The sequence below is a fragment of the Chenopodium album genome, chromosome 9 (assembly GCF_948465745.1).
Source record: "Chenopodium album chromosome 9, dcCheAlbu1.1, whole genome shotgun sequence".
NCBI classification, from domain to species: Eukaryota; Viridiplantae; Streptophyta; class Magnoliopsida; order Caryophyllales; family Amaranthaceae; genus Chenopodium; species Chenopodium album.
In genome coordinates this window covers 6,726,878-6,746,158 of record NC_137842.1, presented here as the reverse complement: position 1 = coordinate 6,746,158, position 19,281 = coordinate 6,726,878, and the positions used below count along the sequence as shown (strand labels likewise).

The following is a 19,281-nucleotide window of genomic DNA, read 5'->3' as shown; positions in this document are numbered from 1 at the left end:
GGCGAGCCAAACCTTGCAATTTCCTTTCTTTTCCAGTTATTTAGTTTTAGTTTTTGGTTAGTTGGTGTGGAAGTGGGTTCGATCTCTTGGTCGTGGTTTTGTTTGGATTAATCGTCAGTGTTTAGCGGCCTACTGTAACAAGTCAAGATCTAAAGGCTAGCCTTAATGCCGCCGTTGAAAGGAACTTCGTTAATAGATTCCCGACGGTAAAGGTGAAGTTAGGGTGCTAGCCTTAACGCCGCCGTTGAAAGGAACTTCGTTAATAGATTCCCGACGGTAAAGGTGAAGTTAGGGTTAGGGTTTCCTCGCGTACCCAAGGGTTAGTTCAGTGAGGGGTTCTTTGTGTTGTCGTGGACGATTGCTCCGGGTGGTGGGTTGTTTGCTACTGTGAGGGCTGCCGTAGAGGTTCCCTTTTCGCTCCCCTGTTTCTTCTTACTAGTTTACTGCTTTGTTTATTTTAGTTGTTTTTTTTAATTTTATTTCGCTTTAGTTTACTTTTGTTGTGTTTGCTTATGTTGTGTGATTGGTTGTTTAGTTTGCTTTGTTTAAATAATTCTCTGCTTAGGCATGAGTTAGAGTGTGTTGGAGTACTTCTTGTTTCGGGAGTTATCGAAGTGTTGTTGTGGTTTTTGGAGCCTAGTTTGTGGTTTTTGTGTGTTGTAAGATTAAACGCCCCCTTTTTCGTTGGGTGCGTGGTCCTACTTGGAGCCTTGTTGGGGTGTAAAGGTGTTCCCTTGGTAGTTAATACAGTTTACCAAGGGGGGAAGTTAATTGTGCAACTGGATGATTCTCTATGCATATGGAGTTTGCAGGAGGAGTGTGGTTTTGGGGGAAGAGCTTGGTTTGTCGATCTTATTGCTGGGTTGTGGGATGATATAGGCATTCAGGCAATTGCTATCATCCCGTTGTTAGTGTGGGTGATGACAAGGTCAGTCATCGCTGTTAACCAGTATCTTGAAGGAGGCTACCCATCTTTAATGTTTGGGTTGAGCAAAGTCCTCCATTTTCTTGCATTCTGTGTCAGTAGAATTGCAAGAGGAGAACCTGCATTTGGATGCACGATTTCTCATAGAGTCATTAGAGTATATGACTCTATAGGTTTTGTTTCGAGACTCCTAGGATGAAGTTTTGTTTTTCGATCCCTAGGAGTGGAATGGTGTCATAGGTTAGGTCTTCAGCAACAGGGTGCTTTATTCGGGTTCTTTCGTTTCCCAACATTTTCTATCATGAGTTCCCGTCACTTTCAATGCCAGTTCGGGTTCTTTTCAAGGTTTATGATTTGCGCGCTCGGTCCATCTCGACAGTTTCAGTTCAATCGGCTTCTCTTGGTCCACAATTTGGATGTGATTTGGTATTCTGGGTTGTCAAGGCTCCGTGGCTCTTGGTCTACTGCACGATCTTTTCAGTATTTAAAAAAAAAAAACCCGAAAACTTAGACGTACGTACCTATTTCATGCCGGAAGTACATGGTCCTGTTAAGATAAACCAAGCAAGGTGAATAAGTTGGGTTTTATTATCACAAATCCAAAGCCAAGTTAACTCTAACTATAATAAAGATGTCAATCAAATATTCAGATTGTAATTTGTAAAGCATCATGCATTACAACGCAAAAGAACACATCATCAACATTAACAATCTTGATCAAAAGCCAAAGTAGAACGTAAAACACAAGAATGTACATCAACTCTGTATGCTACTAATGTTAGCTCACCTTTGCATTCAATAGGTGATTCATTAGACAAGGTAGTATCACAACTATGCGTCTTTAGAGATAAACCTAATTAAAACGATTTTCCAAAAGAGGTAAGATAAAACGGATCAATAAATCAATCCAAAATTTTAATCTCATTAGTGAGGTCGGCCACATAAAATGGGTCTATGATGCAAGGTAAAAAAATTCAACATAGCACATTTATCACTTTCTAGTTTAGCTAACCTTTTCTATGTGATTTCTCTTTATAATGTGTTTTCTTTTTCTTAATTAAGAAAGCACCATTGTGTTGCATCCTGCGAAACAAGGCTAAATCAAAGAAAGAAAAAATTAAAATCAGTAAGGATATTCCAGACTAGGGTAAGAAAAAACAGTGTAAAGAACAACCTTTAACCCGTTTTTTATCAATGGAGGAAGAACCACGATGTCGAAGTTTTCGTAATGGTTGTAATTCCTCATCTACAATATCAATGTCAAATTGTTAATAATAAAGATATTGTATACTACCTCCGTTAAATGTTATGTGCAACTTTGGAATTATTTATATATCACAAATAATACTCCAAAATTGCACATAACTTTTAACCGAAGTAGTATATGAAGTAATAACATTTAGTGATTAAACAAGTACACTCCGGCCTCACCTTGTTCAACATTTAAGTTCATGGTAGAAGAGGAAGAAGCAACACGAGGACGTTGTATCCTTAGTGGTTGAGTATCCTCCTCCTCTGAGGCTAAGATTGATCAAAAGCATAAGAGTTAAAATGCAAAATTTTGGAGGCATAATTCTAAAACAAAAACATGCCGCCTCTATTTAATATTATTTGTAATTTTGGGTATTATTTGTGAATTGTAAAACATTTTAAAAGCTGTAAATAATACTCGTATAAAATAGAGGTACTAAAACGAGAGTGTCACACTCTCACAAGACTACAACTCTACAAGAGCTTCAAGCCTAAGATCGATGGAATCGAAACCAATAGAATAAGATCGAGGTAACGCAAAAATTAGGAGACATAATGCATAAATACAAAAAACAATAAAAAAAATTTTTTAAAAAAAACGATGGACTCACATGAGTCGTAAAGAGGTTGCATTCGACGACGACGTTGTATCCTCACTCCTCAGCGATTGAAGGTCCTGAGTTCATGAAAAAGATTGAGAGACATGTCGAAACAGTGCACGCAAATATATAATGTCATTGAATGGAGACTCACAATAGTCGTAAAGAAATTGCATTCGACAACGAATAGGTTGATGTTCAGTTTCATTCATCTGTACAAGTATTAAATTTTAACAATATCATACATAAATTTAACGTATAACTGAGCTTAATACCCTAATTAAATTATTGAAACCCTAAGATCAAATATTTGAGTAACGATCAATTAAAAATTGAAAAAATAAAAAAAGAAAAAGAAAAAACCATAGGCTTTGATGCGAAGACAAAATCTTGCATGAAATGAGGGATTTAATTAGGGAGAATTGATGAACGAACACTTGATTTATTTATGTTTTTGGTGAAGACGATCAATTGGAAATTCAATGAAAAAACTTAAAGAAGAAATTAGAAGGTAAGTTAAGTTTGAAATACAAACCTAATTGTTTTCTGATACACGGGAACCTCCAAGCAATGAAGCCAAAGTCTTGCTCGTATTTGTATTAAAAAAAAAGTTAATACAAATACGTGCAAAAAAAAGACTAGTTTAGTATTTGTATTTGCACCAAAAAAAAGACTAGTTTAGTAGTTTGTATTATTTCAGGATAGCTCCGAATACTTATATCTGGGCCGTAATGGTTTGACGTCTAACATAATATTTGCATAGTCAGCGTAGATTAGTTGCCTTTGAGATTTGTCTGAGGATAACTGCTCCAATGCCAAAGTTTGCAAAAAGCAATATATAAGTAAAATAGGTGGTTTGAGAGTGTTTAGGTTAAGAGAATTGTACCTTAAAAATGAATTATGCTTGGGTATTTATAGAAATCTAAAATTCACAAACTGGTGCCATGTGTCGGTCCACGTAGCTAGTATGTCAAGTGGGTGGTGGGTGTCCACATGGCCGAAAGCAACTCTCCACGTGACCGACTTTGAAGAGCGATATCAATAATGTGCCGGTATAAAAGATAATCCAAAAAGGCAAGATCCGAGCCGGCCGAAATATATGGATTGTAAATGGGGCATGCATAGGGATGGCAATGGGGTGGGTCAGATGCGGATGATGGTACCTCCATACCCATACCCGCCTAAAAATCTTATACACATCCCCGCCCCACCACCCATGGCGGATACAATATCGCATCCATACCCACCCCGCTGGGTACAAGATAAGATCCATCCTCGACCCACCACTCACTTGGATATCCATATCCACCTCATACCCACCCTATACCCGCCCCAAAATCGTCCCAAACTCATTGTCATGATGTTGTATTGTATCACATCAATGACAATTGCATCAAATTATGTTAAAAAAATTTGGGACTCTTACGGCTAGGGCGGATTGGGCCTTAAAGGGTATCAAGTTTTATAAATTCTAAACTCTTTTTAAGGAAATATGGGGCAGGTATAAGGAGGGAACGGGCGAGGTGGGTATGGGGTGGGTCTAATTTAAAATCTATATCCGCCCCATTACCCATGGCGGGTATACATTTTGTACCCATCACCTGCCAAACCTCTATCCATCCCCACCCCACTGGGGCTGGATGGGGCATGTATCCTATTTAACCCAAACCACTGTCATCCCTAGGCATGCAAGTGGTTGGTAATTTATGTATTCTAATAATGAAAGTAATATGGAGATCATGAAAGAGATAATTTTGGTAAAATATTTGAGTGGTGTTTTAGAAAAGAGAAAGAAATGATAAATATGGTAGAAACTTATTAGATGTAAAAGTAATTCATTTAAAAAGACTAATTAAAAAAAGTAAGTGATGCATTAAAATATTAATTAAAAAAAGGTAAGTTATGCATTAAAAAGGAAAAAAGTAAATGATAGAGCATTTCTTTTTAAATGTAGGTTTTAAATAAGGAAAAAGGTATTCGTAGGTTCTAAGGCTCTATATAAGAAGCTAAAAGTGAAAAGAATTGACAATAAATAAATATTTATTACACCGATTTACTCGTGAATTGTCAATAAATTTCCAATTTAATAATAAAAAAGAAAGTATGTTAAATCTTTATTTACAATCCTAAGGGTTGCATATAGCATTACCTTTTAAATAACCTATTCTTTTAAAGCAACGAATAGCTATGTAAAGGAGGACTGGTGTAAGAACAAACGTAATAAATACAATAGGTCAATAGTGAGGATGAATGTAAAGGTGCAAGCATTATATTGAGGATATATTTTGGGTAGATGTATTTGTTTCTATCTTTTATATTGTTTCTTTATTTCTAGTAACCTAATTAAGGTAACACTAGGAATAAGAGTTGTATATATATGTTTTGCCCCAATTAATGAAGGTTAAGCCGTAAGTTTATACAATTCTACATGGTATCGGAGCAAGGTTAAATTTTTTTTCTCTGTTTTTCCTCTGTGTGCTCGACAATTCCTGGGGACGAACAAACGCCTCCACCGCCTCCCATCAAAATTGAATCTAATTCACCGTTTTACCTTGGACCGCAAGATCGGCCCGGGGATTACATTACATCACTACGTCTCAACCTTGATAATTTTCATGAGTGGGCACATGCTGTACGAATTTCCTTGTCTTCACGGAGGAAATTCGGTTTTCTTGATGGAAGCATCACCTCCTTCTCACCGCCGTGCACGAAGGATGATTGGGTTACAATTCATTGTATGCTCGTTTCTTAGCTTATGAACACCATTGATCCCGAGGTAAAATCCATGCTTTCTCAATATGATAATGCCAAGAAATTGTGGGATGATTTACATGAGAGATTTTGTTTAGTTAATGGTCCAAGAATATAACAAATTAAATCGGATATTAATCGTTGTGAGCAATTAAAAAATATGACAGTGGCTGTGTATTATAGCAAATTGGCAGTGTTGTGGGATGAACTTGATAAATTAGAACCTTTAATTGCTTGCAATTGTGGAAAGTGCACATGTAATGTTGGCCGTCAACATGCTGATCGGCGTGATGGAGATCGTCTCCAACAGTTCTTGCTCGGTTTATATTCTGTGTACTATGCCCCTGTTCGATCCAATTTTCTTTCTCAGGACCCCCTTCCCTCCTTGCTTAGGGCGTTTCAACAGGTGTCTCAAGAGGAAAAGGTACGGGGTATGTCTCGACAGAAGGAGGACTCCCCTGCTCTCGGTTTTGCTGTGCGAACCGGTGCCGGAAGAGGCCGTGGTGGAGGCTCTGACCGTCAACTGCCGGTGTGTGAAAAGTGTAGGAAAGTGGGACATGAAACCTCGAGGTGCTGGTCCGATAAAATTTGCAATTTTTGTAAAAAATCGTGGGCATGAAGAATCTCGTTGCTATGACAAGCATGGGTGGCCGGAAGGGGCTGCTAGCAGCCAGGGGGGCAGCCTCCTGCTGGCCGTGGTCGTGGAGGCCCGGTGAAGGCCAACGCGGTGGTTGGTGTTGGTTCAAGCTCGGATGACTCGACCACTTTTGCTTCGGGTCGCTTATTCTCAAGTGAACAGTGGAAAGCGATTACGAGATTGATGGGTAATGCAACAATTTCCGATAATCGGTTGAGTGGTAAGTTTGACGATACCTCTTGGATTATTGACACAGGAGCTACTCATCACGTGACTGGAGAAAAACATTGGCTTTTTGATACAAAGAGCTTTGAATGTCCAGTTGGATTGCCTAATGGAGAGACGGTGTCGGCATCTCTTATTGGCTCTGTTTGTTTATCGGACAAGATTACTCTCACCGGAGTACTCTATGTTCCTAATTTGAGTTGTAACTTGATTTTTGTTTCGCAACTCAATGATGATCTTAATTGTACTGTCCAATTTAACTCTTATATTTGTGCTATATAGGACCAAACGAAGGAGCTGATTGGAACGGGAACTAGGAGGGACGGATTGTTTTACTTTAGCAAAACAGACTTGGTGCATCATGTGAACGTTGCAAATTCAGAGTTGGAGTTGTGGCATCGTCGTATGGGTCATCCTTCCGAGAAAGTAGTTAAGTTACTTCCCACAGTTAGTAATAAAGCTTGTTTAGATAAAGGATGTGAAGTATGTATGCGTGCTAAGCATCCTAGAGATAGTTTTTCTTTGAGTGATAATAAAGCATCTAGAATTTTTGAGAAAATTCATTGTGATTTGTGGGGCCCGTATAGACATGTTTCCTCCTGCGAAGCTCGTTATTTTTTTGACAATAGTTGATGATTATTCTAGAGCCGTTTGGATTTATTTATTGAATGATAAAACAGAGGTTTTCCGTATGTTTTTGATATTTGTTGCTATGGTGGAAAGACAATTTTCTCAAACCATAAAAATTGTGCAAAGTGATAATGGCACTGAGTTTAATTGTTTGCGTGATTTTTTTAATACTACGGGTATTATTTTCCAAACTTCTTGTGTGGGCACTCCGCAACAAAACGGGAGGGTTGAGAGAAAACATAAGCATATTCTGTCTGTTGGGAGAGCTTTGAGATTTCAAGCCAAATTACCCATTTATTTTTGGGGTGAGTGTGTCCTTGCCGCGGCTCATCTAATTAACCGTACTCCCACCCCCTTGCTACAAAATAAAACCCCATTCGAAATCCTATTTGATAAGCCCCCTATGTTTGATTCCATTCGTACTTTTGGGTGTTTATGTTTTGCACATAATCAGAAAACTAATGGGGATAAGTTTGCAAGTAGAAGTCGGAAGTGTGTTTTTGTGGGCTATCCTTTTGGGAAGAAAGGGTGGCGCTTGTATGATCTTGAATCTAAGGTTTTTTTGTGTCTCGGGATGTTAAGTTCATTGAAACTGTATTTCCGTTTGCTACTCCGGATGATGTGAATATAGCGCCTCAAAACTTTGATTCGGGTTATGAGGTTCATGATGATTTTATTAAGTTTGAGGATTCTAATGATGTTATGGTGGCATATGGGCATAATGGTGAGGTTCACAGAGGCACGGGCTTAGACCCACAGGTGAAACCCGCGGGCGCGGGGGTGCAGGATGCCCAGCAGCACCACGATTCTGCCTCCCCGCAGGTGGAAGCTGCGGGCGCGGGGTTGCAGGCTGCCCAGCAGCACAATGTTTCTGCCTCCCCGCAGGAGGAAGCAGAAACATTGTATCTATAAACTTAGTCAATACATTTCACACATTACACCATGAAAACCAAGCTTATTATTAGCCAATACATGCATTTCACACATTACACTTGTAAAGTGACCTTAGCTATAGTACAGGAACAACAATGTTTCTACAACTTGTTCTAATTATAACCAAGCTTACTATGTATTGTAAAATACAATTTTACAACAACAACAACAACAAAATTAAACTGTATCAATATACTAGAAAAGACCAGCATTTAGGGGTGAGCTTGAAGCATATCCTGCAATTCCTTAACAAAAACATCCATTGATGTGGGAGGCAAGGAAATGGGCACCATAACCATAGTCTCTCCTTTCTTGTTCTTAAAAGATATAAAGAAGCTTGCATCCGGTACTGACCCATTACTAGCCGGCCCTCCGTAAATGGGTTTTCCCCACCCAAAATCCACGTCTGCAAACCCTAGATGCCTAAGGTCGGACACCACATACGTTTGATGCACCGTGAAATGTGGCCTATTTTTTGTTACCATAAGGTCCATAATAGACCTCATATATTCCTCATTCACATTATTTTTTGTGTTCCTTATTAACTCCAAAATATAGCCAACTTTGTTGGTGCATATATCCCCTGCATTAGCACAGACAGCCGGAAATGCACATGCATTTCCATAATAACCTTTTTCAAGTGGGGGATCAAACTTGTTCCTTGCGTTAACAGCAAAGAGTAAACGTACCTCGTCCTTAGGGTTAAGTCCAAGTGCTATGGTCCTACACCTCCATAGGGAAGCACTAAGGACGTCGAAGGTGGAGAATTGTTTAGTATGTGGTGGTACATGGCGGCGTAGGGCAGCAAGCTCAGTAGGGCCAAAGAGGAAGGATTGTTGAACCAAGTTGGGTTGACCATTATTGGAGTGGTGGTTAGTTTCATGTTGGTCATACTCAGGGTGAGGGAAGCTGATTTTTGGGGATTCTCTAGCGAATAAGCGTTCGCGATCCCAAATAGGGCGGATGGAGGGGGTGGCAAAGGCTCTTCCCATCTCGCCTACGGTGTTCATTAGGTGCATAATGCCTGTTCCGTCGCTGAGGGTGTGGTTTGCTCGAAGGGCAACTATGAATCCTCCGCATTTGAGACGGGTTACCTATCACAAACAAATTAAATTTATGGATAAAAAACAAACAAATTAAATGTACTTGGTGATTATTAATATTATTCTTTAGATGTCACTCTTTATTTCATTTTATTTGTTACACTCCATATTTCATTTATGCTAGAAAAATAATTGAAGACCGCTATTGATTAATTAGCTAATTAATCTATGCTATCCCATGAAAAAAAAAAAGGTGCGTGATTATTATGTGTATAAATCCATTTTTTGGTGTTTTTTGTGAAATTATTTTACATCAGAATTAAACTTCACAAGTTTTCCCTCCAATTCTCTATCCCAAATTAACTTAGGTCTTTAAGACTGTAACTAATAATGCTTCTATGAAACCAATTTTTACAAACTTTGATCACAAATTAGAAATTACCATGATCAATTTATATGGGAAAAATAAAAATCAAGGACATTTTGTGAGAAACTACCTTTTAAAGCATTTTTTTTGCGAGAAACTGCCTTATAAAAAAATGTTGTAAAAAACTACCTTATAAAAGCTAAATGTTGTAAGATACTACCCTTGGTCGGAAAGTGAGAGTTGACTTAATTTTTCCGGCGTTGACCAAGTCATGTGCTGCTAGTACAGTGTACTCTTCTAAGATTGTGACTTAGCCTAAGCAATTCTATGGAGTTGCAAAAGCCAAATAGTTTAATTTGATGGATTGATCCTTCGTTGAAAAAAGTAAATCAATTACATTCTGTGATTTTACGTCTCAATCATTCTACCACATAAAATGAAATACTTAGTGGACCACTATTATTAAGTAACATATCATTGTGGGTTTAAAAAAAAAACATTATCACGAACTATATAGAACACGATATATGTCCCTTTCAAATGAATTGAAGATAAGCGTCAAGTACTTGATGTAAAGCAGCAACAAAATTTAGTGTTTTGAGTGACATTATAGATATATGTCGGCAATAACTTTTGGAGTAGCTAGGTGTACTCTTTGTATTTTGGCCAAGTTAAAACACTACTCTCTGTTGTTTTTATTTATTTTTTTTTTTTTTTTTTTTTTTTTTTTGACTAGAAAAAACACTACTTAATTTAAAATGTAATGGCTACCTAATTAAATTGTAGAACGTGAAGTCGTGAATGATAGCTTTTAACTTCGAAAATGGTGTTTAACAAAATTAACTTTTAAATAGTACGTGTTTGTCAAAATTAAAAATACTAATTTATGTGGAATACCCGCATCAAACAACTAAATTGACATTTCTAAGGAATATAACATATACTCGTATATACTAGCTAGTTGACTATTAACATGTATAACAATTAATCAGATCATACTAGATACTAGTTGACTAATAACATGTATACCAACCTAAGCGGGAGCCGAGGAGGTGGATATGGCTCACACTGCACCTCTAGCTTTCGAATAAAAAGAAAAAAGAAAAATTAATTCTCAAACAACAACTAAAGACGAGGTATTAAGAATCATGTTTTATCTTCATCCCCATGCCAAGGGCAGAGGGGGGGGCTGGTGGAGGCCCGGCCTCCACGGCCCAAATTTGTAGCCTATGTTTATAACTTACGCCCCTATAAACTATTATATATATTATTAAAGATTCACGAGTATTGTTAAACAAAGTTTGTAAAGTTGGTTGAGGGACGAACCATTCTCATAAGGAAGCTGAGTTTGAATCCTACCCCTGACATTTTCGTGGTTGGCCATATCGTGTGGCCGGTTGAGACACACCCAAACACATATCAAGTAACCCCTGACCGTTTGAGTAACTCCTGATCGATTAAGTAACCCTTGACCAACCAAGTAATTCCTGACCAAATAATCCCGACCACACGCTATGACCAGCCACATATAAAACTTTGTGAAATAAAATATTATCTTTTTATATTACAAATTTTATCTAAATATGAGAAACAAAGTTAATAATTCATTTTATAATAAAGAAATTCAAGTAGTAAGCAAGCGAATATCGCAAAGTTTATTTAATAAATACATATTAATATAATATTTTATATTTGAAAAAATACAAACAAACCGTGCATCGTACGAACTTTATTTAGTAACTTAATAAGAGGGCAATCATATTCTAATTTACTAGCTTATTCAGTAGCATATCAGGTATTTTTATTTTATTTTTTTTAAAAATCTTATTTATGATTTTTTTTTTTTTTTAAAATTATGTGTCATTCAATTAATATAATTCTTTCTGCAATTTACATGATTGTGATTAGTTGCTTACTTGGTTAACATGTTAATTTTATTTAATAATTCGGGCTTTTTTTTATTTTTGTTATTGAATGTGCCTTTAGGCTAATTGCTTGCATTTAATATGAAATACCAAGCTTGTAAGGTTATATTCTACTTTTTTTTTTTTTTTTTTTTTTTTTTTTTTTTGAACTTGCTACTATTTAATTTGATAATTATTGTTTTTATATAAATATATGTTAAATCATGAAATCAAGAGGGTTCCACTTCAAAGGAAAATTTTAATTTTTTTTTTCAATTAATTTTTTTGTCCATTAAGTCCGGCATCCATGCCATCCTAGTTTTAATCTGGATTCCGAATTTATATCATTTTTTGAACCAAACAAATAAAGTAAGTTTTTGGTATGAGAAAAATCAGAGTTCTTTGCGTTTCTTCTGAGATTTTGAGTGTGCATGCAAATTTATTCCACTTTAGTGATGTTGAACTAGTTGACAAATTTCATTGTGTTTGTTTTAGAGTTTTAGTATTCTTTAAAATTTTGAACTTTGTGAGAGTCACTGAGTCAATGTATATAAATTTAACTAAAATGTTTACTACATCTATTCGCTAGATAGTTGACATATAACCCACTATTGATAGACTATTAATAAATATGAAGTTGTATGATAATTTGTTTTTGTTTTTGAATTATTGAACATATTATTACTTATTTAACAATAAATTAATCTGTAGACCTTTTTATAACTAAAACTATTTGAATCTAAATTTTTTAAAGAATATATTATTCTATAACTTATTTTTGTGGCCAACATATATACTAGACTCATTCATCTAGAACAAAATTGATAAACTAAATTATTCCTATGAGTAATTGGAAATAAAGTGGAGTTAATAAAAAGGCCCTGGTACTAAAGTTTGAAAATTACCGAACTATATATAGTTTTAAAATCATAATCATAATCATACTATAGTTTAAAAATTATCAACAATCATTGTACAAGCTAGTACCACACACTGACACACATAAAAACCTATGTATTATATTTACTATATTATCGAATTCAGATCAATTAAGGGTGTAAAGCTAGCTAGGGATCACACAGGTCTGACCTGGACTGGATCCTGCTACTAGATCCAATTTTGTTTTCAGTACGTAAAATATTTAATACAAAGTACCTGAATTATGAGCAAAGGAGTGCCTAGCATTCTATTAGTGCCAGGAATGTCATAAAGCAACTCCTCCAAGGGGAATGGGGGATGAATCTCATCACCAAAATCCTTGAGTGTTGCATTTGCCTCAGCCTCGATGAAGGGTACACCCTCACCGGTGCAATCAACAACGAGTTTTCTATTTGGTCCCTCTACTAGCCGACCAGCATAAGGGTAGAAAAACACAAGAGCCTTAGCTAACCCATCCTTTACAACCTTCACCGGGTCTCTCCCATGCATGGAAAAGTCAGCCTGGTAAAACATAGTAGCTGGCATATGAAATCGGAGTCCCTCTTGATCATCGATGTCTGAAAGTGGTTTTAGTTCTCGTGGCGTAGGCTCAGCTGGACATACAAGCTTCGTCTCCCCTCGTGTTACATTTAACACTAGGGGAGTAGTGTCTTGCGCCATAAGAGCCATAATGATAGATCAATTCTCAAGTATTTTGAAATTAATTAAGTGTGCTACGTGAAAGCTATGACCATAACATTTATAGATGTAAGTTGTAGAAAATAGGCTAGTTAATTACGTCTAGATATATGCATGGAATATTATGTGCATGTTTTTTTTTGTGTTAGGTGCATGGAGTAACGCTATCATTAAGATCACGTCATATATCATATATTAATACGTACTAATATTATTTTATGTGTTACTAGTATAAAATAAAGGGTTGGGGTTGGTGTGGTTCTGGGGTAGCATGGGTTGGTAAGATGCGCCGGTATTTTGGTATTTTGTCAATCTTAGATAAATACTCTTTTAGACTCAAGTGTTGTAGGAATAACACGCATTTTTTTCTTAAAATTGGACTAATTTTCATCCATACACGTTTGCTTGTGTGTCCGGTTTAATATGATATAGAGCATTTTATAATTAAGGCATTCACACCTACAATTTATACTCATGATGTTTTTATTATTATCTTACCAACTTTTTATTAGAGACATTTTTATTTAGTGTTCGTTTGGTTGACATTTAAAGTATTGAAAATAAAATAAAATTTATAAGAATTGAAAAGTCATTTATAAAATAATTGATCGGTTAACATCTATTTCTGGAAACATAATTCTACTCGGTGCAAGGTATTTCGGGTATCAAGATGTTTAAGGTTTGATGTCCAACGTTCGAACGTACTTGAGCTACGCCTTGCAGGGATGTCTGAGATTGAGCTATGCCTGCAAGAAAGAGATAGTAAGCTGACCCAAGGGGTTGACCCGGAAATGCCCGTCCGACTCTCTAGTCCGTGAAATGTACTTTATAGAGAGAGAATGAGAGATATTAGAAAATTTTATCTGTCATTAAGCATTGGCTGCTATTTATAGATGTACTTTTAAGTGACAAAACTTGGCCAAATTAAGAATTAATCTGTACTTTTAATGACTAATGGATGATGGACAGGATCAAATTGGGTTTCAGACCTGGTCGGAGCCCAAACAACACCAAATAAATAAAATATAACAAGTAATAACATAAGGACTTTACAAATTTCAAAACACATAGTAATAAGAAACAAGGACAATTTTACGATAGCTACATAAATTTTGTAGTCATTGTAATTTTAAATCATAAACGTACATTTGTCATTATTTAATAAACATCATTCATTCAGTTGACTTGACAAATTCTTTTATTTATCAATTATCATTAATTTAAAAATTAGTTACTTTATCATACTACTCCATTTACCATGAATTTATCTTCAAAAAATCAAAGGTCTTGTTCAACAGAAATCAAAACTTCATTATCCGTCTATTTTCACCATTAATCATGTCCTTTATACTTTTCATCTATATATAAATTGTAATCTAACACTACCGAGTATATAGTTATTCTGTATTTGCTATTTGATTTTATAATTAGAACTGTACTCCTGATGCTATTATATTACGTGTATGGAAATTAACCAATCTTCTATTGAAAGAAAGGTCCGTGGAAACCACGTGTGAAAATTGAAACTTATACGGAGTATTTCAAGAAGTTAATTTTAAGTACGTTAATGGAGAAGCAGTTTTTTTTTTTTTTTTTTTTTTTTTTAAAAAAAAAAAATAAATAAATTAGGTAATAGCAGTTTTTAATTGGTTTTTTTTGCTTTGAATTTTTTTTTTTTTTTTAAAAAAAAAGTCAAATAAATGAATGGGTAAGATTTTCTCCTAAAAGATAAAGGGTTTAGATTGAAAAATAATACAATGATCAGAATTTTTGGGTAGCCATTGAATAGTCAAAATTACCATACCTATTATTTCACCCCGAATTTGACCCAACCCGAACCAATCCGAATTAAAGAACAATTTGACCCAAACATATTTTACCTAAACAAACACTAGGAATGACAAAGGATCAGATTCGGGTCGGATGCGAATCCACCCACTCCATCTGCTCCACCCGATCCACCCGCAAAACCCATCACCCGCATCCGATCTATTTGTCATCCGCGGGTGAAATGGGTGGATCGGATGCTTAGCGGGTGATGATTATAATTTTATTTTTTTATATATACATAAAAATTATTAATGGTTAACATTACATGTGGTGGCTATATTTTCAAACAAATACATCAAATTATCAATTTTATCCTTATAAAACAAATAATAAATTTAATAAGTTTTAGAAATATATTTAGGAACTACTAGAGTATATAAGGTAGGATGGAACGACATTTTCAGTGTATTAGGTCTTATGTATGTATCTATATATATATATATATACATCGCCGAGGCTTTCTATTGAGGGTAGCCGTATTTTTCCCAAATACTCATACATGGTATCAAGAACTCTAGGGTTCTAAAAAGAAAAGAAATTAAAATCAGTTTCTTGGACTCGATTTTTTTTTTCCCCAAATAAATTTTTCACTTACAACTATACACACATTTTTATGATTCCAAAACCGATATTTCCATGGACGACAAAAATGGAATCATGAGATCTTATTAATTTCAAAGTCACAAATTAATGATTATTTGCATGTAGGACAATTTTACGATTATATTAATCTTTTAGAAAATATAATCTTTTGATAAGAACCTTTTACTTTTTGGAAAATGATACTTCAACTCTAAGTAAAGTCTCAAAGCCTCTTTAGGCTAAATTTGTTGTAAAAGAAGATGAACATATGGATGATTTTTTTTTTGTGAGTGATCTCGATTGGTAAGTCGCTATCCAAACCAATAATATTATCCAAAGACACATTTTTTCTACTCCGTATTTGTTTTTGCAATCATTGATGAAAAAACGAAACCATGATATATAATTATACTTATAATTATACTTATATAATAAGTGCAATAAAATAAAGATGGAGACATAAGTAAATATTAAGCTAAAGTTTTAATTCAAAATTGTCTACTAATCAAAGAAGCCATGCTCATTTAGACCAATTTAATGTTTTGACTACATTCTATTCCGTAACAAAGATGACTATTGTTTTTATCCACATTGCTTTCGCATGGATTCAACCTACTTTATACACTATCAAATTACCAAGAAAAGGTATTGGCCGCACTAAGAATTCGTGTGGCAAATATATATATATATATATATATATATATATATATATATATATATATATATATATATATATATATATATATAATACATAGTATTTGGTGGAGAATGTGTATTATTTAATAGAGGATATTTATAACGCAACTTGTTGGAGGATATGATATGTTATTTGATAATGAATACGTACAATTAGTTGCCAACACACAAAATATTAGGCGCGGCTTTGCACCCAATACTTTGTGAATTACCAATGGACTTCCTTCATAAGCATAATACTTTAGAAATTAGCTTGAGCTTGTTGATAAGTAAAGTTTTATCAAACCTCCTTGTTTGCTCGTTGCCAATATTGACTACTTTCTCAATGAAATCATGTGAACATAAATGCAATTACGTTTGTTAGAGTATGTGGCTTTGGCAATTAGTGGCAAAAGTGACCTTTGAAAAGGTGTAACGAAACATTGACTATTGACTAGAAACTCTAATTAAATTTAAGCAAATTAAAAAACATTTTGTCAAAGATAACAATATAAAGATAATTTGAACAATGTAATAATATTGCTTGCAAATGAGTTACAACTAGATCATATACAATGTCAAAGGCAATATAATACACATTACAGCTCAAAACGGGCTAACATTTATAGAAAAGGTAATACTAACACGTAATGAGATTAAGAAACCAAGTAATTAACAACATTAAAAAAAATACATAATAATCCGAAAATTTAAAGTTGTGTTTGAAGCATCCCTCTCAATTCGTTAATAAAAACATCCATTTTAGGGGGAGCCAAGGAAACAGGCACCATGACCATAGTCTCTCCTTTCTTGTTCTTAAAGGAAATAAAGAAGCTAGCATCCGGTATCGACCCATTACTCGCCGGCCCTCCGAATACGGGCTTTCCCCACCCGAAATCAGCATCCGCGAACCCTAAATGCCTTAGGTCGGACACCACGTATGTTTGATGCACGGTAAAATGTGGCCTATCTTTTGTTACCATAAGGTCCATATTAGACCTCATATATTCCTCGTTCACTTCACTTTTAACGCTCCTTATTTTTTCTAAAATATATCCTACGTCATTTTTGCATATATCACCCGCCTTAGCGCAAACGGCCGGGAATGCGCAAGCATTCCCGTAGTACCCCTTCTCTAAGGGCGGGTTAAACTTACCCCTTGCGTTCACAGCAAAGAGAAGACGAATTTCCTGCTCGGGGTCAAGCCCGAGTGCTATGGTACGACAACGCCATAGGGAAGCGCTAAGGACGTCAAAGGTGGAGAATTGTTTGATGTGTGAAGGGACATGGCGACGTAGGGCAGCAAGCTCGGTTGGTCCAAAGAGAAAGGATTTTTGGACTAAGTCGGCTTCACCATTCGAGTGGTGATCGACTTCTTCATGTTGGTCGTATTCGGGGTGGGGGAAGGTGACTTTTGGGGTGTCTCTAGCGAGTAAGCGTTCACGATCCCATACCGGGAGGATGGATGGGGCGGCAAAGCCCCGCCCCATCTCACCTACCGCGTTCATTAGTTGCATTACGCCCGTGCCATCGCTTATGACATGGTTGCATCGAAGGGCTACTATGAATCCACCACATTTGAGACGGGTTACCTATCACATAACGAACAAATACATTATTACAATTTGTTCTTATTCGACTAATTAACACGGACCATTAACATATGAAATAATATGGTAAGTAGGAAAATATCCAACAAACAAGTGTTGTTTTTATTACGTGAACAATTTAAATTTGTTCTCTTGAATTGTCATGATTGTCGTACTTAGTTCATAATAAATTTATGAATGTTGAATGTAACTAACAGAAATAAGAGTTGTACATAAGACCAACTTTATTATCTTATTTCGATAATATTTAAGCTATGGTGGAAGGAAAAATATACCTACTTCAACTAATGGTGAGGTCTTATTGTGCACTATCTTTCACAAGATTAGGAGGTATTCCATAAATGATGAATTTTTAATTTATTTATCTAAAGTAAAAATTTTATAAGTGTAGTCGGTGTTAGATAGCAATGCAAACACATAATTGTTGTTTTAACGACTTTAAGGGATAAACGTTCAATATACTTGTGTATAACTGAGAAGTATAAGGAATTTAAGAATATTAGACAATAAAACAGTATATATGTACCTGAACTATGAGCAAGGGAGTGCCAACCATAGCATCAGTGTTGGGAATTTCATATAGCAACTCTTCCAAAGGAAATGGAGGATGAATTTCACCGAAATCCTCGAGTGTAGCATCGGCCTCAGCCTCGATGAAGGGTACACCTTCACCGGTGCAATCGACAATAAGCTTCCTCTTTGATCCTTCTACCAGTCGACCAGCATAAGGGTAGAAAAACACAAGAGCCTTAGCAAGAGCATCCTTGACCACTTTCACGGGGTCCTTACCCTGCATGGAAGGGTCAGCTCGGTAAAACATAATAGCCGGCATTTGGAACCGGAGACCCTCTTGGTCATCAATATCCGAAACCAATTTTTGTTCTCGTGGTGTGTCCTTAGCCGGACACACCAACTCAGGCTCCCCTCGTGTTACGTTCAACACTAGGGGAGTCGTTTCTTGTGTCATAAGAGACATATTGGTAAATAAATTAACCCTGGAGTTTGATTATAAAAAGGTTATATATATCTTGGTGTGTATAGTTGAACAAGGGCTATGAACTTTTTATGTTGCTTGAGAAATACTAGTGCTATGTAACGTCTATATATAATGGTATGTAAGTGGTGTGTTTAGTGGACGAGTTAGGTGGATTAAAGGTAACAATTGGGGCCACGTATTAACACTGAAAATATTTGGATAAATGAAAAAGGGGTGGATAGGATGGAGTTGGTGGGTGCATGAGTTGGTGAGTATATTTTCATATGTGAGCGTATTTTCGTCAAAGTTGGGAAGGTGCTAAGATGATGCCAAGCCTCAATAATGCAAGTTGACGGACCATGAAAACACTAACAATTTTCTTTACGTTTATTCAAAGACGTCAACTTTCTTTGACAATTGGCATCTACCCTTATTTTACATTATACTAATAGCTTACCCATTAACCCATGAGGCCAATGAGTGTACACAGCAGTTGATTACTCTCTGTATTTCTAAAAGTTCGTGTAATTTTTTGTATTTGAGCATTTAGAAAATTCGACTGAACCTGTTCTCTTCAGCTTATTTTCTATTCAATTCAGCTCAGTTGGCCCCAATCAGTTCAGCTCATTTAACTTCAGTTTCTAATTTAATTTCCTTCTCTCATAAAATATTTAGTTTAGTTTAGCTCTAATCAGTCTAGTTTAGTTCAGTTCATATAAGCTCATT

At 35.7% G+C, this 19,281-nt stretch overlaps 2 protein-coding genes across 2 annotated transcripts; both read right to left on the bottom strand.

Moving 5' to 3' along the window:
- Window positions 1–8,163: 8,163 nt before the first annotated feature.
- Window positions 8,164–12,873, bottom strand: LOC145559494 (benzyl alcohol O-benzoyltransferase-like). The gene is made up of 2 exons (XM_081620912.1): window positions 12,421–12,873; window positions 8,164–9,045 (listed from the first exon to the last, which is right to left on the bottom strand). Exons 1-2 carry the CDS (start codon window positions 12,871–12,873, stop codon window positions 8,164–8,166), a joined length of 1,335 nt encoding a protein of 444 aa, XP_081477038.1.
- A 3,608-nt stretch (window positions 12,874–16,481) lies between these two features.
- On the bottom strand, window positions 16,482–18,639 carry LOC145558333 (benzyl alcohol O-benzoyltransferase-like). Its single transcript, XM_081619546.1, has 2 exons — window positions 18,106–18,639; window positions 16,482–17,561 (listed from the first exon to the last, which is right to left on the bottom strand). Exons 1-2 carry the CDS (start codon window positions 18,553–18,555, stop codon window positions 16,680–16,682), a joined length of 1,332 nt encoding a protein of 443 aa, XP_081475672.1. The 5' UTR covers window positions 18,556–18,639; the 3' UTR covers window positions 16,482–16,679.
- Between the last annotated feature and the right edge of the window lie 642 nt (window positions 18,640–19,281).